This window comes from Cucurbita maxima, unplaced genomic scaffold (genome assembly GCF_002738345.1).
Source record: "Cucurbita maxima cultivar Rimu unplaced genomic scaffold, Cmax_1.0 Cma_Scf00033, whole genome shotgun sequence".
NCBI classification, from domain to species: Eukaryota; Viridiplantae; Streptophyta; class Magnoliopsida; order Cucurbitales; family Cucurbitaceae; genus Cucurbita; species Cucurbita maxima.
Window position 1 is genome coordinate 811,783 of NW_019272049.1, and position 23,025 is coordinate 834,807.

The following is a 23,025-nucleotide window of genomic DNA, read 5'->3' on the forward strand; positions in this document are numbered from 1 at the left end:
TCAGAATCCTAAACTTAGTCAATTTCATGGCTCGAGTTCTAATCGAGCTCGGTAGACTCTTAAGGTTCATATACCTCACTTGCTCCTATTCACAAGGTGTATTCATGTGCCAAGATGTATTTAGTCTCTCACTTCCTATTTTCCATGGTCCAACTAGTCATCGTCCTCCTGCATATATGTTGGGGTGCATTTGTAACAGTCTGAGACCATCGTTAACAAATATTGTCGGCTTTCGCTCATTACATATTGCCGTTAACCTCATGGTTTTAAAAATGTCTACTAGGGAGAGGCTTGGTTTCCATCCCCTAACAACGAATGTTTCATTCCCTTCTCTAACAAACATAGGATCTCACAACATTAGTGATCATTTAAAATATAATTTCGTATCAGCAGTATATTAGCACTCGTTCATAATTTCTTTCACATATAATATTGGTATATCAATTGTTATAAAACTCTTGAGGTTTGATCTAATAACATTGTTGAACAACAAGATCTATACGTATAAGGCAATACAACATGGAATAAAAATAAAGAGTTCCGTGTGACATGAGCAGCACGCTCTAGACGAGTATGACCGTGACGTTAGGTTGATACATTCCAAAGATGTGCGTTCTTAACAAAATTTAAATAGAAAAATATATTAAAAAAAAAGATTAAAAAAACTTTAATATAGTATTTCATATTATAAACTCAATTCATTATGGTAAATTAAAATGTGTATTATATAATATATTATAAATTATATGATATTACAAAATAAAAATTTCAAGATAAAATTAATTAATTAATTAAGGATAATTATATTATTCCAATTAATTTTATAAATGTATTTTTGAATAATTATTTAAATTAGAATCAAAATTTCCAATGAAAATATTGAGAAGTGTAATCCCTAAGGGTTTTAGGGCTTAGGGTTTAGGAGCTCCAGTGCTTCATCTCCCCTAAACCTAAAAACTTCTCCAACCCCTGGCGCCGATCATCTCTCATCCTCGCCGGTACAGCAACTCATTTATTTTCCGGTCATTTCTCCGATCACCATGTGGGCTATTCGTCGAGCTTCTACGCCTATCAGGTATTCTCCTATTCTCAAACCGTAAGCGTCGTTTTAGGAGTGGCAATGGCCTTCAAAGATTTAGAACGAACAATCTAAGGTAGAGTTTTGCAAGGATGACACGATTTTAACTTAAATTTAGAGAAATGAAACAGGAAAATGAGAATATTCGGTCATGTCTGTAGATTTGTTTCATTCTGCCAATTCTTGATAAATATGCTTTGAAATTATAGTGTCGTAATGAACTCTAAATCTTTACTTACATTATTACATTGAGTATTGGATTATTTTATCTTCTAATTTCTCGTTTGTCTTCGAGTATATGCAGAAATATATCTAAGAATGCGTTGTCGTGCTCATATTTCATGTTTTAGAGATTGTCTGTTTTGGTTGTTAGCTATTTTTATCCCTTTCAGGAACCAAGTATTTGGAATTGGGGCTTCATATACTTTTCTTAGATTAGATGGATTGACAGCTTGTACAGATGTAAAACGGGGCATGGCTACTTCCCATGTCTCATCTGATAGTTATCTACTTTCAAATTGGTTTCACTATGTGATTCATGGGCCTTCAAGACATGGTGTAGACAGACGCAGTCTTTCTTCACAAGCTGGTCCGAGAAGTAGTGGGGAGGAAGATGACTTGGAAGATGGGTTTTCGGAACTTGAACCCGAAAAAATAATGCCAACTCAAACTGCTGTGGAAGATGACATGTTTGTTGATCCAGAACTTATTGAAGATGATGATGGTGATTCAGTTGGGCCCTCTCAAAATGATCTGGATTTATCAGAGGCTACAGATGATACGGATGAAAAGAGACTGATAAATAGAAGGGCTTACTCGGAACTGTTTCAGGCCATAATGAGTAGTCCTGGCTTATCTATCCATAATGTTCTTGATAAATGGGTGGCAGAAGGAAAGGATTTAAACAGATCTGAGATATCATTAACCATGCTAAATCTTCGTAAACGCAGACTTTATGGAAGGGCATTACAGGTGATTTTTCATCATTTTATTTATTGTCTCATTTGTTTAGAAGCTTGCTGATTTTACCTTGTGGTTTAAGTCTCATATAGAATACAGTAGGCTTAGCCTACACGTGAAAAGTCAGCTTCCTTTAGTTTCAATAAGAAAAAGATATGCATTTTTAGTATATCTCATTACAAAAGGGAGTATTTAGCATACATTTGAAAAGCTTATGCATTCCAAGTAGCTATTATTTGCAGCACCTTATGATGTAAAGATCTGCCTGAGTAGGAATCAAATCAGGGAAGAACTTGGTCTGCTGCTATCTCATGATTATTCAATTATGAGGCAGTTGAAAAACAACATGGTTGCTTGTTGTATGACTTGTGCTGCATATCTGATGTCCCCAAAGGGACACTTGTGCTGCTGATTATATCTGCGCTAACAAGTTCTGTAGTGGAAACTTTGTGATGCTACAACCCGATAGTCCTATTTTTTAGAATTTTCTATTTTTTCAAGTTTGCATGAGGGTTAGTGTTGAGATTCCACATCTGTTGGGGAGGAGAACGAAATATTCTTTATAAAAATGTGAAAACCTCTTCCTAGTAGATGTGTTTTAAAAACCTTGAAGGAAAGCCTGAAAGGGAAAGCCCAAAGATGACAATATCTGCTAGCGGTGGACTTGAGGTGTTACAAATAGGTATCAGAGCCAGACATCGAGCGATGTGCCAGTGAGGAGGCTGGGCCTCGTAAGATGGTGGATTCGGGGTCTCATATCAATTAGAGAAGGGAATGAGTGCCAGCAAGGACGCTGAGTCCCGAAGGGGGTGGATTGTGAGATCCCACATTGGTTGGGGAGGAGAGCAAAACATTCTTTATAAAGTGTGGAAACCTCTCTAGCAGACGTGGTTTAAAAACCTTGAGGGAATGCCCGAAAGGGAAAGCCCAAAGAAGACAATATCTGCTAGCAGTAGGCTTGGGTCATTAGAGTTAGTCGGTAAAGTTTACTATAATTAATTTCTGTACTCTCTTCTATGTACCAGCTTGGTTGTGTCAAAAAAATTTGGTGCAAACCTGAAACGTAGTTTCACACACATGTTAAAGAATCATTTGTTATTCATTTGAAGTTTCTTAAAACAGTATTTCTTCTTTAGTTTATGTCCCGTACCTACAATTTTTAGCCTTCAAGAATGACATAGGCTTCAGATGAAGATTATTATTATTGTCATTATTTCCTTTGTTACTATGGAATCTGAATTTGCATCCTATGAATGCTATAATAATGCTTGAGAAACTAACAATGTTGGTGGCCATTGTTGCAATTGTGATGATGAGTTATTATAATTATTCTTAAGGTCGTATCGAAGAATTTTTAATGGTGGTTTAAATAAACCGGTCATGCTTGGTTTTGCAGTTATCAGAGTGGCTGGAGGCAAATAAGCAGTTTGACTTTATTGAGAGAGATTATGCTTCTCATATCGACTTGATAGCAAAGGTACGTGGCTTACCGAGGGCTGAGCACTACGTTGAGAAAATCCCAAAATCTTTCAGAGGTGAGACAATTTACCGAACACTATTGGCGAATTGTGTTGTTGCAAACAATGTCAAGAAAGCAGAGGACGTGTTCACTAAAATTAAGGATCTAGGATTTCCAATTACTGCATTTTCTTGCAACCAGTTGCTTCTTCTTTACAAGCGACACCACAAGAAGAAAATTGCAGATATTTTATTAGTAATGAAGAAAGACAACGTCAAGCCTACTCTCTTCACTTATAAGATACTAATCGATGCGAAAGGTCGATCCCATGACATGGTAGGAATGGACCAAGTTATTGAGACAATGAAAGCTGATGGCATTGAACCAGACATCAACACACAAGCCATCATGGTTAAGCACTATGCTTCTAGTGGACTTAAAGAGAGAGCTGTGGAAGTTCTCAAGGAGATTGAGGGAAATGACCTGAATGAGAAGCGTTGGGTTTGCCGTTTTCTACTCCCTCTCTACGGAGTAATGCAAATGACTGATGAAGTAGAGAGAATTTGGAACGTCTGCGAGCCAGATCCTCGAATTGAAGAATGCATGTCTGCCATTGTTGCTTGGGGGAAGCTGAACAATATTGAAAAAGCCGAAGCAGTATTCGATCATATGTTAAAAACATGGAAGCTGTCGACAAGGCAATACCATATGATGCTAAAGGTCTATGCAGACCATAAAATGCTAGCCAAGGGCAAGGATCTGGTGAAGCGAATGGGCGACAACGGTTGTCACATTGGCCCCTTGACATGGGACGCAATCGTGAAGCTTTACGTGGAAGCAGGAGACGTGGAGAAGGCAGACTCCGTTTTACAAAACGCGATCCAGCAGAAGTCAATGAAGCCAATGCAGTGTTCTTTCATGACTATTTTAGATCAATATGCAGGAAGGGGAGATGTTCATAATGCAGAGAAAATGTTCCACATGATGAGAGAGGCAGGGTATGTGAGTAGGCCTCGCCAGTTTCATTCTCTGTTGCAGGCTTACATCAACGCCAAGGCGCCAGCTTATGGCATGGGCGAGCGAATGAAAGCAGATAATATAAATATCAATAGGGCTTTGTCAACACTGTTGGCTCAGGTTAGTGCATTTAGAAAGACAGCAGTTTCAGATTTGCTTGACTGAGGATTTATTTCTAAATGTTCTTAGATTTTGTTTGTTAACAATGATTTTGAGATTTGTCCCTCCATTCTGTGGAGGTTTCATTCAAAATGTCTGTGCTTGCTTTTATATATCGAATTTGGTTACTGATCTTTCAAACCATTCTGGTTTTGCTGTTTTATCACGCTCTAAAATTTGGAAGCTTAAAGAATGCTAATATCGTGATTGGTTGAGTTATGCTTAGATCACTAACAAAGAAGTTCAATTATGCTAAATTTCTACTGATTGTGAACGTACGAAGATTTGAATCTCTAATCTTAAGGAGGAATAGATATCAATGAGCTATGTTTCATATGATTGTATAACTAGAACTCTAAATGGTTCTATGATGTATATGTTACTGTGTTCATATTTGATAATGATAATAATAATAATAATCATAATCAAAATCAAAATCAGAGGAGAATAGATATTAAAGAAAAAAGAAGAAAAAGAAAAAAAGACAGCAGCAGCTTAGCTTGAAGCTGCTGCTGTAGAAAAAGGAGCAATGGACAGTTGGAGTGTGCGGTGGTGCTGAAGGGTGGTATGAGATTGTTGTGTTGGTGAAAAGTTAAGAGTGCTTTGGTGTGGGATTAAAAACGAAGAACAGACGAAACAGAAAACAGAGGAAGAGGGAAAGCAGAAAACAGGGGAAGGATGTTCTAATCCGTGCTTGTCGATAAACCTTAAGGTTCTTTGGCGTTTGTTGTGACAGCCTGCAAATTTCAGGATGGGGGAGACGATTGTGAAGCTCTGGATTTAAGTCGATTTAAGCGTTTATCCGAAGGCAAGAAAATTCATTTGCTAGAACTTTTAAATCTCGATATCTTGGTCTATATTGCGTGATAAGTGATGAAATAGAGATTGTTAGAATTGTAACAAAGAGATCTATAAAGTGGTAGAAGAAGTCGGGACGAAATACAGGCTGTAGAGGTGGAATATGGGTTGGGACATAATCGATATTAATACAAAAGTTGGAAAATTGTGCAGAATTGCGAGGTTGAAGACGAAGAGCGTGCAGTATACGCAGGGTGCATGGGGAGTCCGCAACTGGGCGTTGGATTGGTGTGTGGGTTAAGCACACCGAGCATGTGCAAGTGAGTGAGGGCGCGTGTGATGTTATTTTGCTTCCTAGTTTGTCCCGTTCGACTCCTTTTGACCTGTTCTATCAAGATTGACCTATACTTATAAGTCTAATTGGAAGGAATTGTGTTGATATACCTTATTAAAACGTACATCCAAGAGAAAAGGAGTTTGAAACCAGGTAAGTAGCATATTGTTCGGTAAATTAGTTCATTGACTTGTTTTACAAAATTACAACATGTGAGTAAGTTGGTTACATGATTAAGAGCTTAGTATGTTAATATGTGTTTTGATGATATGAAATGCCTATTTGTATATTGTGACTGTTTGTCTGCGATGTAAGCATGTTATAAATGATTACTAAAATGTTCTATGTGTCGAATATTATGAACGTATGAAAGCATGCATCAAATGTGAGTATGCTACGCATGTTAATAGAAAAGTTATGACTCTTAAGATATGCTTATAGATGGTTGAGCCATGACATATTTATATGAGTATTGTAGTCTACTAATTCCTACGGAGTTCGTAACCAATGTGCTGTGTGCTAAGTCAGAGAGAATGAGTACTCCTGACCGTTGGTATATGAGATTTACATGCCGCCAGAGAAATAGATAAACATATAGAGAGAGTCAGTAACCTAAGCTGGAGGTAGCTGAGATACCTCGTTAACGAGCAGATGACCCTAGTACGAGAAACTAAGAGTCAATGATGAATAAAACTTAAAAACATCGGTAAAGATTAGTTATAATTCATTTGAGTAATTTAATTACTCGTCAAAATTATTTAACTTTTCTTTCCAGATTTAGATGATGCAAGCCAACCGAGACCAGCAGACTAGAAACTATTGAGAATCTATGTCTGGGTCTGTTTGTGTATTTATGCTTTCACAGTTTAAAATTTTTGTTGGTTGTTTTAAATTTATTTTGAAACTTATGATTGGCTGTTGGAATTTATTATTTACGTAAGTAATAGCTCCGGTGAATAACGATGAGCGAGTGTTACATTTATTATGTGTACTTAGTTGGTATTAAATTTTGAATTTATTTATGTTTGAATTCTAAACCGAAACTTTAATTTCATATTTACCTATTTTGTAGTTTTCGATACTTCACGATTAATATCTATAGTGGACTATAAGATATTGCCGTCTATCAAGCTTTCTTGGTCATTTTTATTTGAAGCTACTTACTCGTTAGTATATGTTGGTACAATTTTTTCCATCTATATGGTCATAACACTATGTATTTTAACTATATTTGAGATGCCTAACTGAAACGTATGACCTTACTTAGTAACATTATTTTCATGCATATACTATACTAGCATTTAGTAGCTTACTAATCTATAGCTCTCCATTCACCGTACATAACTTGCTAAATCATCCACGCATCAATTAACATTTACATTTCATGCAAGGTAAATCATAACATAACGAAACAATATCATTTATTATCTTTCATAAGATATACCTGACGGCGATGGGGCATCATCGGTGGGATTATGGAACATGCCAAATCTATCTGTTAGGCTAATTTATATAATCTATAATTTAGAGCTTTGATGCCAACGGTAACAACTCTAGCTTTCTACTAACCTAAAGTCACTACCATATGCAAGACGTAACTTCTTATGTAGAAAGATTAATTTAAAACGACTTCATAAAACGATCCCATGGACTTATATGTTTGAGAAAAGGTTTTAAAACAGTACGAAAGCAATATTAAAATAAACCAAGGTAAAGATAAAATAGCAATGCCCATTTACGAAATTAAATGCAACTAACCTATGTAAGTTACATGGTCTTGTGATGCCGCCATCAATGATACAAGGGTGCCTTGACTTTACTTGAAATATAAAAGTAACTAGTGACTTGAATATTTTAAAAAATACTCTATAAGTGACCCCATTATTGGAGTCGGGTAATGCAAACACATACAATCATGAATAGGGACCTATCATTTAAAACCATTATAGAGGTGGCCTCCAGCCTAGAGGTGCTAATTGGATGTAGTCGGACGTTTGGAGGTACAAGAAACCCTCGAATATCATGCAAGGCATGATGATGATCATTATCATCATAATGTACGAATCCATACTCATCGTGAAAGGGAAAGTAACCCGATGAAAATGAACATACAATATGCATGAAATCCCTATACTTTTCATCTTAAACCATTCATGGGACACGGTCTCACACATCATTCACATATTACCCTAGGTAACATGCATGCATAAGCTTTCGTATATTCATCATTCATAAGATTATTTAGGGGTTGTGTATCAAAAAACTCTTCATTATCATCATTATCATAATGCAACATGGTATCTCATACATGCACTTCATTGTAACATGAGATTTCATAATATTATGTCATGTCATCATATCATAATACATTATCATAACGTATCATAACATCATAACACCATAGTCAATGACATCATTATAATACATCTGTTAAGGATATTTAGTAATAAATTATAGTTTACCATATATATTATATTTGATATTTTATTATAAGGTAAATATCTAATATTTGTCTTATTATCCTATGTATCTTTCCATTTATTGTTATTTCCATTTATTACTATTTCCATATCCTTGTAATTCATTTGATTATAAATAAGATAACTTTCACACCATTTAAGTGTGGTGGATTAATCAAACATTCACAACATCATATCAATATACATGACACATGCAGGGGCCACTAAGCACGTGTCATCATACATAAGACAAGTATTTTGACCATGCCGATAATATGGTCACTTACCTGATTAGCTTAGGCTAGTGTCACAAATTTATCCACAATGAAATTTTGATTTTGTTCTTTGAAATCCAAGTCAACCTATGCAAGCCCATGACATCAATTTCAAGTTTAAATTTTGCAAAACTATTTAGCTCATTTTTACCATGGTACATATGTTAGATTTTATGCGGACATTAGACACTTGGCATGATTAGAGTCTTGAAATGTTTATATATGTTTGTTATAATATTATTTTCATACAAACAAAAACAATTTAACAATTTCAAGATCTTTCCTTTTCTTTCTATACGTGTTTTTTTTTTTTTAAATTCGGTTCTCAGGTACTTTTTGGCTCTCGGGAATAAGCGGTTTTAATTTCTAACTAAAATCTAAGTAATTGTAACAAAATTAGGATAAAAGGAAAGAAAAATCTAATGAAATTTATAATAAAATCTAATGGATCATTTTGGTATTTCTTGTGTGGCACAACTTAGAGATTTTAATGAAATTGATGAAATTATGACAAAAAAGTAAATTTGGTAATTGACTTACCAAAATGACTCGAAACGATAACATTATTTCTTGTGAGCTTCAATCTGTGCTATAGCGAGAGATGAACCAAAACGAACTTTTAACGTAGATGAAAAATATGAGTGGGAATTCTGTTTTTTTACGAGAGAAATGAAGGAAGAGATTTTTGGATTGTGGGATCGACCGAGGTTGCATACCTTTTATTTATTTATTATTATTAATCTTTTCTGATTGTTACATTTTCTATCCTTCACTAAAAACTTAGAGATAAATAGGTTATTATATAATGGTTATAAAAAAAAAATTGAAAATTCAATCTCGTCGAAAATCTCGTGATTTCCAGCAAGAAAAAGACCAAACTTTCAGCCGCGAATCAGTCCATGCTCCCCTCCGACCTCTTTAAACTGTCTATACACACCCATTCTGTCCACTAGCGCTACAATACCATATGAGAACATGACATACAAAGTGAGAATGAAAAACGAACAATTTTCGTTTTCTTAGAGTGCGACATCGATGACATCTCGATTCAAGTGTATTGTTCAACTGAGAGCTATCCTCTGCATAGGAAAGACGACCATCAAATCTGAGTACACTAAGGTAAGTCATTCACATTCCATACTACTCTATTGTGATCTCTTTCATAGTTGGTAAACTTGAGTTCATGTAAAGGTGAGATGTCAATAAATTTACGTTGTAAGAACGCATGAGGCACTACGACGTCGTGGTGGGTGGAAGAAGAGTACAATGACGGTTGGAAGAAGAACAGAGACGTCACCGGGAGAGAGAAGTTGGACGGAGAAAATTAGGGTTTTTCGACGCAATTATCAAGTGAAGAAGGAGGAGTCCATTGGACTCAGATTTGGGTCAGATACTCATATGCACCGACCTGAAACCCATGCCTTGACTCGACCCGTGCGTGCGTGAACTCCCCCCATCGACACGTGTCTTATCTGCAACTATCGGCTCCCTCGCCTTTGCTCAGCTCCTCAACTAAAAAATGGCTTATTCGGTTTGGGTTGATAGTTTAGACATCGATTCCTACGTTTAGGACCCTCATGGAGCTAGTTTTGACCTTATCTAAGGCAATTAAGGTAAGTATGAGTCTATTTTCTTAGTTTAATTTAGATTATATAAGGAATTCGACGTTACTAAGATTATTGAACGAATATTCTAATAGGGCGAAACATCTCGACGATACTTGGAACAACTTCGAGGATAAAACCAAGCATTGAAGTTTAGGGAGAACATCGGCTAAGGCCAATCAAGTAAGTTGTCTTACTATCGGCTCTATCGGAAGACTGACTTTATGTATGATGACACGTGTCCAGTGGCCCTTGCGCGTGTTATGTAGGCTTATATAATATTATGTTGATGTGAATTTATATGATATGATGATATAAATTGATACGATATGATGATGTATTATGATGATATTACGATGATATGATGATGATGCATGATAACATAAGATGTATGATGACGATATGACACAATATGATGATATCTCATATTATGATAATGTGCAAGTACGAGATGTCATGTTGCATTATGATAAAGATTTTTCTAACACAACCCTAAATGGGCTTATGCATACATGTTAGTCAGAGTAATAGGTGAATGATGTATAGAGTTGTGTCATAAGAATGATTTAAGATGAAAATTATAGGAACTTCATGCATATGGTATGTTCATTTCCATCAAGCTACTTCTCTATTTATAATGATGAATACGGATACGTACACTTTGGTGATGATGATATCATGCCTTGCATGATATTCAAGGGTTTGTTGTACCTTCGGACGTTCTGCTATATCCAACTAGCCTGACTATGATGAACTAAGAGAGTGTGCAAATCGCTTGGTGGGCTCACGCTTGCACGTGTGGGTTGTGTGTACAAAAGTACCACACATCCAATTTGTCTCAACTGGAGGCCACCTTTATAATGGTTTTAAATGTTAGGTTTCTAATTATGAGTTGCATGTATTTGCATTCTCTAACCCCAATATTGAGGCTACTTATTGAGTATTTCTTGAAATACTCAAGTCATGTGCTACTTCTATTTTTAAGTTAAAGACAAGAGACCCCTATACAGCTAACGACGACATTGCAAGTAAAGACCATGACACATTCATAGGATAGTTATATTTAAATTCCTAGACCTTAGGTTAGTAAAGGGCGTTGTCATTTTTAATATTTACTTTGTTATATTTAGCTTTCGTTTGTATTGCTTTAAAACCTTTTCTTAAACATGTAAGTCCATGGATTATTTTATGAAAATATTTTAAATGATTATTGTGATGTCTCACATTAGTTGGAGAGGAGAACAAACCACCATTTATAAGGGTGTGGAAACCTTCCTCCTAGCAGATGCGTTTTAAAACCTTGAGGGGAAGCCCGAAAGGGAAAGCCTAAAGAGAACAATATCTACTAGCGGTGGATCTGGGTCGTTACAATTATTCTGCATAAGAAGTCATGTTATGAAGACATAGCGACTTTAAGCTAGCAGAAATTTAGGGTTGTTACAATAATCAGGTAAGACACCATGACATATAGAATTTGATTGACAGTAACGTCTACTTGAAAGCTAACAAAAACAAACGAGTTACTTAATCATAAATCGTTTGGGTATGTAGGTACGATTGTTATAAGTTGTTGAGTATAAATCAAATCGTTTTTCTCCTTTGTTCTTAAGTAGCACTTTTTTTTTTTCGAGGTACGAAAAGTCGGGTCATTACATCAAACTATTTGTAATTTTGTAGAGTTTTTGAAGTGTACAAGGCAAAGTTTCTATCGAAACACATGACATGAAAGGGTTTCAAAAAGGTGTCTTGTTTGAATATGGCAAGAAAAGAAGGCTAGATGCATTGATGCATGTGAGTACAGTTTGGACATCCAAAGACAAAACTACACCCAACACATCAAACCCTTTCATCTATGAATTACAACTTCATGTTAAGCGTTTCCGTTAGCTTACGAATGCGCAAACGCTTTTACTCGAGACTTCAAAATTCCAATGAAAGAGAAAATATGAAAAGTAAATTTCAATTTCAATCATGTCTCTTCTCTGGTTGGTGTGATAAGAAGGTCGGGAATTGGTTGAGGAAGAGGAAGAATTTGAACTTTGATAAAATCGATCGGGAGCCTAAAAGACGGTGGTTTTCTTCTGAGTTTTATGTCAAATAAGTCTTAAATTTTAAATTTTGTATCTAACCAGATCTAAATTTAAATATTATTTATCTAATAGAATTATACTATATTCAATTGTTTTAAAAAATAAAATTAATTATTAATTAATATGGTATGTCTGATAAAACTTTAAAATGTTATTTTTCATATTTAATAGATAGGTAGATTTAAATAAATATATTGATGAGATCAGGTTAGCTATAAAATAATAAAAAAATTATAAATTTATTGGACACAAAATAAAAAATTTAAAGATTTATTAAAAACTTTTTCGATATAAAATTGGAAATATAAAAATTTATTAGACATTTTTTAAAATTCATTTTTAATTACTAAATTTGGACTACAAAATGATTCATAGGAATGAACATAGGCTAAGTATCCGACCAAAAGCATCTCCATAACATATTTAAAGGGAGGAGACCAATTTTTTTTTTTTTTTTTTTTTTTAAGTTAACAGGTTAAATTAATAAAAATATTTTTAAACTTAAAAAAAGTTTAATTTAAAAAAATATTTTTAAATTAATTTCTTTTTAAAAATTAGTCAATATTTTGTATCCAAAATATTTTGAACTTTTAAAATACATTTTAAAACTTTTTTAAAATTTCAAAATCAGTTTTAAACTTCAAAAAAAATTAAAAAAATACACAGTAAAGTATCATATGTTGAAATTAAGAATTTTTTAAAAAATGTAAAATGTGTTAATGCTAATTTAAAATTTCATTGATATTTGATAAAATATATTTTTAAACTTTTTTAATGAAATTTTTGAAAATTCAAGTATATTTTTTAAATATTAGCGAATATTTTTTAGATTTATACTCAATTTATAATATTTTTTTAGAAATAAATAGAATTTTATACACAATATTAAAAAGAAAAACAAATTATAAATTTAATTTATTACAAAAACACTAATAATAGAATAATTATTAAACCATTAATTTTGATAGGATCTTACTTTTCTAAACTTAGACATAATTATTAGATAAATAAATCCTCAACCCAACTTCAAAATTAACATTTATAACGAGTTCGATAGGGAGAGATTTCCACACTTTTACAAAAAAAAATATTTATTTACAACCCAAGTCCATCACTAGCAGATATTGTCTTTCTAGGCTTTTTCTTTCGAGCTTCCATTCAAGGTTTTTTAAAACGGATAAGGAAATGTTTCCACACCTTTATAATAATGTTTTGTTCTCGTATGTGAGCTACCTCTTTCGAGACCCAGCATCCTGACTGACACTTATACTTCTATGGATCTCATAAACACAATGGTAACCTAAACATAGTTTAATTGAATTGAAAAAAAAAAAAAAAAAAATCTATGGGCAATTTAGTATATTTAGTCATATTCTAAGGATGCAATAGAGAATTGCGTACCATCCCAGAAATGGAAGCAACCGAGGACTTCTCTTCCTCGTAAGATTTCGAAAGCCTTCCGGTGTGTATATGAACTTTCGGAACTTCCATGGTTTTCTTCTCCTTATTCCAACACAACGCAAGCATGAAAAACCTCAAAATCACCAAAAAGCATCACATACACCTCAACAATCCTTTCCCTTCCGCTCCAACTTCATTTCCTTTAGTGCAGGGGGACCTCTCTGCAAACTTTCAAGCACTTCCTCCGTACAGAGTCTTCTCAATCGGACAGGATTTCCAGCTTCTATGGAGGTCCGAAAATGGTGGGTCTCTCTCAATTCATCATCTCTCTCAACCCACCAGATCAATCTGGTCAACAATCCCAGGGCGAGCTTTCGTATCTGCAGCAATGGTGGAAACTGAGGTGGAAGAAAGCCGAGGTTCGTTTTCTGTCAAAGATGGGGCTATACGTTTGGTTTGTAATCATCAAACAATTGATGACATTAAGGAGATCAATGGCTGCGATTATGAATTGGAGGTTAGGGATCATCATTTTCCATCTGGGTATTTGGATTTGGACCAGAAAAGCCATAAAAAAGATGCCCAGTTCCCTATGTTGCTCATTAATGGCAGAATATTCAATACCAAGAAGAAGATGATAAAGAAGAAGAAAAACAACAGTCTTCAAGAAACTGGTTTCAATGTTCCGCCTGCTTCTGCAAGGTATTGGGTATTGTTTGAACAGAAAAACAACAGCCAAATTGGGTTTCAAGTGATGCTTGGCCAACCCAGCTATGAATATCATTCAAGAGGGAGACTCAACAGGCTTAAGTTTCGATTGCATCGGCTGAGGAAAGGGAAAGTTGAATGGCATTGGTCTTTGGCAAAACTGAAAAGGTGTGTCAGAGTTTCTTCTTCAGAAGAGGAAAGAGAAGACTTGAAAGCACCCGAGGAATTTGATGCATTCAACAGGGTATGCTTGAGTTATTCAAGTGAAGAGAAGGAAAGATTCTTTGGTTTTGGAGAGCAGTTCTCTCACATGGACTTCAAGGGAAAAAGAGTGCCAATCTTAGTTCAAGAACAGGGTATTGGTAGAGGAGATCAACCTATCACTTTTGCAGCTAATCTGGTTAGTTACAGGTAAGATAAACAAACAGTATACTTATATATATATATATACTTAGTTCTAAAACTTAGTTGGAACTTTCTTTCTTTATTTCCACCTCAGGGCTGGAGGTGATTGGAGTACTACATATGCCCCTTCTCCATTTTACATAACATCCAGACTGAGGTCTCTGTACCTTGAAGGATACGAGTACTCTGTATTTGATCTAACAAAGAACAATATGGTTCAGATTCAGGTACTCTTTCAATATCTATAGCTCTTTACTGCCTTTCTCCAACCTAAGAAGCCATGAAATATTTGAAAAGTAGGAGAAAGTAAAAAAGAAACATAACAAATACTATAAATAAAAGCAAGATATTTGTTTTAACATGAAGTTATAATGTAAAGCGAAAAGATCTAAATTCTTCATCTCAGGATATCCCCAAAAGAACAAGTAAGGCGCTCATATAAGAATTTTAAACTTACAGTTTTCCTATTTTCTGGGAACCGGAGATGGCAGATTTATGGAAATTCCATTCAAGGAAGGATATTGCATGGGAACTCGCCATCAGAGCTTATTGAACGTTTCACTGAGACCATTGGGAGGCCTCCAGAGCTTCCTGGATGGATAATATCAGGTGCTGTGGTAGGGATGCAGGGTGGCACTGATGCCGTCCGCCAAATCTGGGATGTGCTGAAAGCCCATGAAGTTCCTATTTCTGCATTTTGGTTGCAGGTAGTACAAATTTGTCATTTCCATAAGTTAGTATTAGATTTCTGGATCAAACCTGTTGATGCACAGTTGTATATTACATATTTTTGAAATGGTATAGTTTTTCTAAAATGCATAGATATTCGGATAGAAATCACGACTCTCCACAATGGTATGATATTATTCACTTTGAGCATGAGCTCTCATGGCTTTGCTTTGGGCTTCCCCAAAAGGCTTCATACCAATGGAGATGTATTCCTTACTTATAAACCCATGATCATTCCCTAAATTGGCCAATGTGGGACTCCCTCCCAACCATCTTCAACACATTATTTTACTTTCATTCTGATCTAAAAGAAGAACTTTATGTAGGATTGGGTGGGGCAGAGAGAAACAGTAATTGGATCACAACTGTGGTGGAACTGGGAAGTTGACACAACAAGGTACTGTGGATGGAAACAATTAATTAAAGATCTTGATGCTCAGCATATCAAAGTAATGACATACTGCAATCCCTGCCTAGCTCCGGTAGTCTCTTCTTCAACACTCCAATCAGAAATATTGTTACTACACTCATGGATCTTCATCTAGTTTTCTTTCTTCTCCCCCTTTATGTTGTAAATCCTGTTTTCCAGCTAAGAGACATTGACACAGTCTTCTTAATGGCTACATAAGTAGAAAGCTTGCTATGCATTTAGTGGATATGAGCACCAAAATTGAGATAAAGTATTAAAGACTAATCATTTCAGTTTCAAATTTCTGCATGACTTTAGATTGATCAGAAGCAGAACAGAAGGAGAAACCTTTATCAGGAAGCAAAGGAGTTGGGGATCTTGGTAAAGAAGAATGGAGAACCCTACATGGTTCCCAACACAGCTTTTGATGTGGGAATGTTGGATCTTACGCACCCAAATACTTCCAGTTGGTTCAAGGAAATTCTACAAGAAATGGTGAATGATGGAGTGAGAGGATGGATGGCTGATTTCGGCGAAGGCTTGCCCATAGATGCCACCCTATATTCAGGTTATACCAAGAAAAAATGACTGTTCAATGCTAATATTGGTACTTAATTTCAAAATAACTACCATGACAAGAAAAGAGATTCTTCTATAATGTACAGTACTCTTTTGTTAAAATCTATCACTAAAAATTTCAACTGCTTCACAGAAATCATGATAAGTCGTTTCCCTGGTTAGAGATGAACTGGAAAGGAAGGAATTATTTGCATTGATAAATCTTGCATAGTTTCTTGAATATTGACCTTCCAAGTTGAAATGAACATGAAATTTCGTAATTCCCACAAAGCAGGGTCATCACATGAGTTCCAGATTCCCTATTTTTTCTACATTTTTGTCTGCATCCTGGACAGTAACTTAATTCAGTTTTGTGTGAAAATCGATGTAACCGATGTACTAATCCCACCTGTGAGATATTACTATTACTCAGATTTAGAACCATAATTTCAGGTGAAGATCCTATTACTGCACATAACAGATACCCAGAAATGTGGGCGCAGATAAACAGAGAATTTGCAGATGAATGGAAAAGTAAACTTGTTGGTAAGGAGAAAGAAGACCCACAAGAGGCCTTAGTTTTCTTCATGAGAGCTGGTTTCAGAAACAGTCCCAAATGGGGTATGCTATTTTGGGAAGGAGACCAAATGGTAAGTTGGCAAGCCAATGATGGGATAAAGAGTGCTGTCACTGGCCTCTTGAGCAGTGGACTTTCAGGGTATGCTTTTAATCACAGTGATATAGGAGGGTACTGTGCAGTAAATTTACCGTTCATCAAGTACCGAAGAAGTGAGGAACTGCTTCTACGATGGATGGAGTTAAACGCTTTTACCACTGTTTTCAGAACCCATGAAGTAAGTTACAAACAAACTTTACTTTTTTTCCCTTGTTTTCTCTGCCCCCTTCTCTGACAAGGATCAAAACCTGAAAAAACATTATGTGCGACATCAAATTTACCATCAAAGCACAAAATGCTGAATGCATAAGAAGCAAGCTTTCAAGATTGCATTATCTTATCTTCTTTAAAAATTCCCCAAACAAATGGAAGCTTAAAACCTGCACCGAGATTTATATCAAATCAACTATGGTTTGCATCCAAATGAAAGGGAAGACTCAATGATCATATATATACTTTTACAACTATGTAAAACTTGCATCAGAATATCATTATCCTTTACAAATTTCCAACATACACAGTCTTGTTAAGTCATGGTTTTCAACTGTCTTCTGCATGCAGGGAAACAAACCTACCTGCAACAGCCAATTCTACTCGAACGACCGAACATTGTCTCAGTTTGCTCGCTTTGCCAAGGTCTATTATGCTTGGAAGTTCTACAGAATCCAACTTGTGAAGGTAAATACGAAAACCTTTTACATTTAATCTGCAACTTCTATATTTTCAAACTCCACGCAGATCTTATGACCCTAAACAATACAGGAAGCCGCTCAAAGGGGCCTGCCCGTATGCCGCCACCTATTTGTTCACTACCCAGAAGATGAGTATGTGCTCACATTGGGTCACCAGCAGTTTTTGGTTGGTTCTGAGATCCTAGTTGTGCCTGTCCTTGACAAAGGCAAGAACAATGTCAAAGCCTACTTTCCTTTGGGAGAAAGTTCTTCATGGCAACATATATGGACAGGGGAGATATATGCTAAACCCGGCTGCGAAATTAATGTAGACGCTCCAGTTGCCTATCCTGCTGTCTTTATCAAGGTTGGCTCCGTTGTTGGGGAAACCTTCATTAGAAACCTGAAATCTTATAACATTCTTTAAGAAAGCGACCCTTAAAACTGTGGGTTGCTTACCATTCATTGAATTTTAATCTAGATTACATTTCTTGCACCTATACTTCATCACTTTTGATGTTTTAATTCGTTAAAAATCCAATTAAATTAGAACTGAAAACTGGGAATGAACCTACATGGCTACTTGATATGTATTCCCAGAGCTAAGATGAGGCTATAATAGTAATGATTTTAGGAAGTTACAATGTGAGATCCCACCTTGGTTGGGGAGGAAAATGAAAGATTCTTTATAATGGTGTGGAAACCTCTCCGTAAAAAACACGTTTTAAGAACCTCGAGAGGAAGCCCGAAAGGGAAAGCTCAAAAAAGACAATATCTGCTAGTGGGGGAACGCCTTAAGAGGACAAGATCGGAGAAATCCAAAGAGGACAATATCTGCTAGTGGGGGACGCCCTAAGAGGACAAGATCGAAGAAGTCTAAAGAGGACAATATTTGTTAGTGAGGGAACGCCCTAAGAGGACAATATCGAAGAAGTCTAAAGATGACAATATCGAAGAAGTCCAAAGAGGACAATATCGAAGAAGTTCAAAGAGGACAATATCTGCTAGCTGTGAAAAGCTGAAAGAGAACAATATCGCTAGTAGTGAGCTTGAGTTGTTACACACAAGGAACTGAGATCAAACAAACCATAGTGTAGGACTGTTGTACATATAAGTGACAGAATAAGAACTAAAATTATGTGCTTATTTTGATCAAGGTTTGAAAAACAAGCTTGGTAAATGTACTTTCATTGGACTAATGATCCTGTCCTTTGATAAAAAAAAATGAGAAAAATCCCAAGAAGTTTTCTCGTCCAAGGATCAATACCAGTAACGCAAAACATATCTTGCCAGTCAATCTGAATCCCTAACCATCTGAACTTACGAACCACTCCCAACCAGTTTTCATGAGAATGTAGAATACCGAACGATACTATCATCCCTCACATCAGACCATCATTTCCATCAAACACAGTGCACAAAATAAAACAACCATACTGACAATGCATCAAACATCTCCAGCGCATGCTTCGTTACAAATACAGAACCTCGCAGCAATGGGGATTGTAATGCTAATAAACACGTAATATGATTAAGACCGTGCATTCGAAGTGGAAAACTAACACAGTATCGCCTTGCATACAACATTATTCTGCGAAAACCTTAGCAGAACTACCTAAGGGAATTGCAGAGTTTTAAAGACGAAAATATGAAAGAGATGATTAAACTTACTTCTATGATGAGCGATTGTGCTCCCATAGCGGAAGATCGCCTATGAAAAATTTGGGTCCTGGAAGCTGGGATTTAGATTCGTATACTCTAAATGGATATTCCACTTGGGGGAATTTTCGCACATACCCAAACATATTCTTTTGAATAATATATATATATATATATATATATATTTGGTTCGCTAACCCAGCGTACTGCTGGACCCACTAAAACTCGTTTGGGAATTCCTACTATTTAAATTTTTAAAAATTATATTGATAGAACATTTTAGATATATATATATATATATACACGTTTTTCTTATAAAATATATTAATTTATTATATTTTTTTTACCATTTTTTTAATAAAAATTATACTGAAAAATGAAAACTTTAAAGAATTATTTTATTAAAAGAATAATAAATTGAGAAAAATTCACGGAATTTTGGAGTGGGAATCCTCTGTATCTTAGAAAAAATAAATGGAAAATTTCGAGGCGATAGAGACCGATAAGCAACCTTATCATAATTATTAGGGAGATTGTCGAGTAGTCCATTTGATAGAAAGTGTGGTGGAACCTATTAGAGAGATTGTCGAGTAGCCACAATAGGAGATTTGCCGCGAGAGACATGGACCATATATGTCTTAGGAATCCTAAACTCTAGATTGATGTGAGTACACTTCAAACTTATGCAGAGACTACCCAAGGATTGAACGGACTACAACGATAATTGACTGATTAGATAGTCCAAGAACCCCGAATAAATAAACTCTTATGGGTTAAAGATAAACTCGTGGTACAATTCGATCCTTCAAACCAAGCTTCGATAGCGCTAAAACTTGAGAAATAGAGAATGAGGGATCTAGATAGATGTAATGAAACGAAAGAACCCAATATATGATGGTACTGAGTAGTTCTTAAAACCCGACGATAGGTTTCATAAGATGTTAACATTGAGAAGTTGTTCTTAGATAGCCAATGCGAAAACAGGGTCGTCTAGTTACGGATTGAGAAGTTGTCTAAATATGTGTAAAATTATACAACATCAGGGTGGGGCAAAAAGGAGAAACGCAGAATGGAGCCAAGTCACAAACATCCAAAACTTGCACCACAACATTTCATGCATCAAAATGACATCTCAACTGTACCACCCTGGAGTCCCCTAAATTTTTCTCCTTCTTTACGGACCAATGAGCACAGCACTCCCATGGCGTGGGCCTGATTCAAAGCTATGTTCGTCTGCCGAACACCATTGACAACGATGTAAATCACGACGATGTAATTCAATCTGTCTATTTAGCTTTCTTTTCAACTTTTCGAAAAGCAAGTTCCAAAGCTGACCATCCTGTTCCTACCCTTCTTGGATTAGAAGCTAATATCATATACTTATATATCTAGATGCCCGAGATTGATCATATTTGCAGATTTCTGAATAAGTTCCTTTCGGAAATCCACCTGGAAAAAAAAAAACCATATAAATTCACTGATTAGAACAGACTTGTGGCAAATTTTATGCTTGTAACCTCTTTAGAGGAATAAGGAAAAGCCTACCCTTTTTGTAACGACCTAGTTTGCTTAAGACTAATTAGTGACATCACTCATGCATGCATTAATTACATATGCGAAAATTCATAATAAATATTTTTAAACTAAACTCATGGAAGTCAAAGATGGATAATGATAGAGCAGTATCATTGAATTTAATTAGTAATTGTTAGGTGTTTTTAATGCAATTTGTTGTGTCCCAAAACTATGTCGGACTATGAGATCCCACATTGGTTGGGGAGGAGAACGAAACATTCTTTATAAGGGTGTAGAAATCACTCCCAAGCAGACACGTTTTCAAAACCTTAAGGGGAAGCCTGAAAGGAAAAGTTCAAAGAGAACAATATTTGTTAGCAAGGGACTTGGACTATTACAAATGGTATCAAAGCCAGATACCGGGCCATGTGTGAGCGAAGAGGCTAAGCCCCAAAGAGTGTGGACACGAGGCGGTGTGCCAAGGACACTGGACCCCAAAGAGGGGTAGATTGAGGGGTCCCACATTGATTGGAAAAGGGAATGAGTGCCAGCAAGGACACTGCGCCTTGAAGGGGGTGGATTGTGAGATCTCACATCAGTTGGGGATGAGAACAAAACATTCTTTATAAGGGTGTGGAAACCTCTCCCTAGCTGACGTGTTTTAAAAACATTGAGAGAAAGTCCAAAGTGGACAATATTTGCTAGCGGTAGGCTTGGGTTGTTACACTTTTCATCTAAACCTAGCGAATAACCAATGGGCATGGACAACAGACAAATACGATGTTAAAGGCAAAAAAAAACTATGGAGGCTTTCTTAAGTAAAAAAAATCGATGCTAATTTTCTCAAGTTAAATGGATTGACCAGTATCTAATATACTTCTGTTGATATGGTGTCTTATTTGTCAATTGAGCAACTTTTAACGTGTAAGAAAACATCAAATTGATGCAAATGGTGCCTACTGCTGAACTGGATTGGAGTTAAGCAGTTGTGTGGGTATGAACTACTTACTCGGGCACCCATAAGAGATGAAAATACGACATTTGCTTCTGCTGCATCCTCAACTGCCAACTGCTTCAGCATCCTTTGTTCTGGGTTCATTGTTGTTTCCCATAGTTGGACAGGCATCATCTCTCCCAAACCTGAAGTGGAAGAATATTTAGCGTACTTACAAAACCTGAATATTTTAAAAGCATACTAACATGGGAACTTTAGAGGGTGTACTAACTTGCTATTATATAACAATAGCTTATTAGTATTAACATTATTTCATTATAGGAAAATATAACCTTCATCAAAAAATGTGAAGTAAAAAAACAGCTAGATCAGTTTTACACGGTCTTAAAAATTGGAGCGCCTTACAAAATTGCTTTTGTAACATCCCTTTCCCTCTTGTCCACTCTTTAGATTGGAGGCATTTTGTTTGATCCCTCCCGTTTTGGCTTAGGGGTTTCTCACCCCCCAAAGATCTTAGGTCGCCTTTCTGCAACAGCCCAAGCCCACTGCTAGCAGATATTATCCTCTTTGGACTTTTCCTTTCGAGCTACCCCTCAAGGTAATAAAACGTGTCTGCTAGGACACTGGGCCCCAAAAGGGAAAGCCAAAGAGGACAATATCTGCTAGCAGTAGGCTTGGACTGTTATAAATGGAATTAAAGCTAGACAATAGACCATGTGCCAACGAGAAGGCTGAGCCACAAAGGGGAGGTGGACATGAGGTGGTGTGCCAACAAGGACGCTGAGCCTCGAAGGGTGGGGGTCCCACATCGATTGGAGAAGGAAATGAGTACTTGTGAGAACGTTGAGCCTCGAGAGGAGGTGGATTGTGAGATCCCACATCGGTTGGGGAGGAAAACAAAACATTATTTATAAGAGTGTGAAAACTTCTTCCTAGACGACACGTTTTAAAATCCTAAAAGAGAAAGCCCAAAAAGGACAATATCTACTAGCGGTGGGATTAGCTTGAGTGGTTACATTTTCATTTTCTCTCTTCCAAATTTCCTAATCCTTTTTTTTTAAAAAAAAAAAAAAAAAAAAAAAAAAAAAAAAAAAAAAAAAAAAAAA

At 35.9% G+C, this 23,025-nt stretch overlaps 3 protein-coding genes and 1 long non-coding RNA gene across 6 annotated transcripts in view; 2 read left to right on the forward strand and 2 right to left on the reverse strand.

Moving 5' to 3' along the window:
- Positions 1–899: 899 nt before the first annotated feature.
- On the forward strand, positions 900–4,809 carry LOC111467173 (pentatricopeptide repeat-containing protein At1g80270, mitochondrial-like). The gene is made up of 3 exons (XM_023111972.1): positions 900–1,075; positions 1,471–2,050; positions 3,435–4,809. The coding sequence occupies exons 1-3, from the start codon at positions 1,041–1,043 to the stop codon at positions 4,677–4,679; spliced, it is 1,860 nt and encodes a 619-aa protein (XP_022967740.1). The 5' UTR covers positions 900–1,040; the 3' UTR covers positions 4,680–4,809.
- Positions 4,810–13,474: 8,665 nt separating this feature from the next.
- Positions 13,475–18,288, forward strand: LOC111467157 (sulfoquinovosidase-like). 2 transcript variants are annotated; one of them, XM_023111943.1, is made up of 8 exons: positions 13,481–14,753; positions 14,842–14,974; positions 15,239–15,454; positions 15,803–15,958; positions 16,204–16,453; positions 16,897–17,297; positions 17,681–17,797; positions 17,882–18,288. In XM_023111943.1, the coding sequence occupies exons 1-8, from the start codon at positions 13,723–13,725 to the stop codon at positions 18,215–18,217; spliced, it is 2,640 nt and encodes an 879-aa protein (XP_022967711.1). In that variant the 5' UTR covers positions 13,481–13,722; the 3' UTR covers positions 18,218–18,288. The 2 variants fall into 2 exon arrangements, with proteins under 2 accessions (XP_022967712.1, XP_022967711.1); XM_023111944.1 differs by lacking the exons at positions 17,681–17,797; positions 17,882–18,288 and adding an exon at positions 17,481–17,674 and having other exon boundaries at positions 13,475–14,753.
- Positions 15,055–19,569, reverse strand: LOC111467310. Its single transcript, XR_002714513.1, has 3 exons — positions 19,462–19,569; positions 17,212–17,367; positions 15,055–15,437 (listed from the first exon to the last, which is right to left on the reverse strand). It is a non-coding gene; the product is annotated as an uncharacterized LOC111467310 (long non-coding RNA).
- A 788-nt stretch (positions 19,570–20,357) lies between these two features.
- Positions 20,358–23,025, reverse strand: part of LOC111467169 (DNA gyrase subunit B, chloroplastic/mitochondrial-like) — a 16,492-nt gene continuing 13,824 nt past the window's right edge. Inside the window, exons 20-22 of one of the 2 annotated variants that reach the window (XR_002714493.1) lie at positions 21,974–22,104; positions 20,765–20,898; positions 20,358–20,732 (exon numbers count right to left, since the gene is read on the reverse strand). Coding sequence is in view for 1 of the 2 variants with exons in the window: in XM_023111967.1 (XP_022967735.1) it covers positions 20,830–20,898; positions 21,974–22,104 (200 nt within the window). In the remaining variant the exon portion in view is untranslated. Of the gene's footprint in view, positions 20,899–21,973; positions 22,105–23,025 lie in introns of both variants that reach the window. The other variant, XM_023111967.1, reaches the window with a different exon arrangement.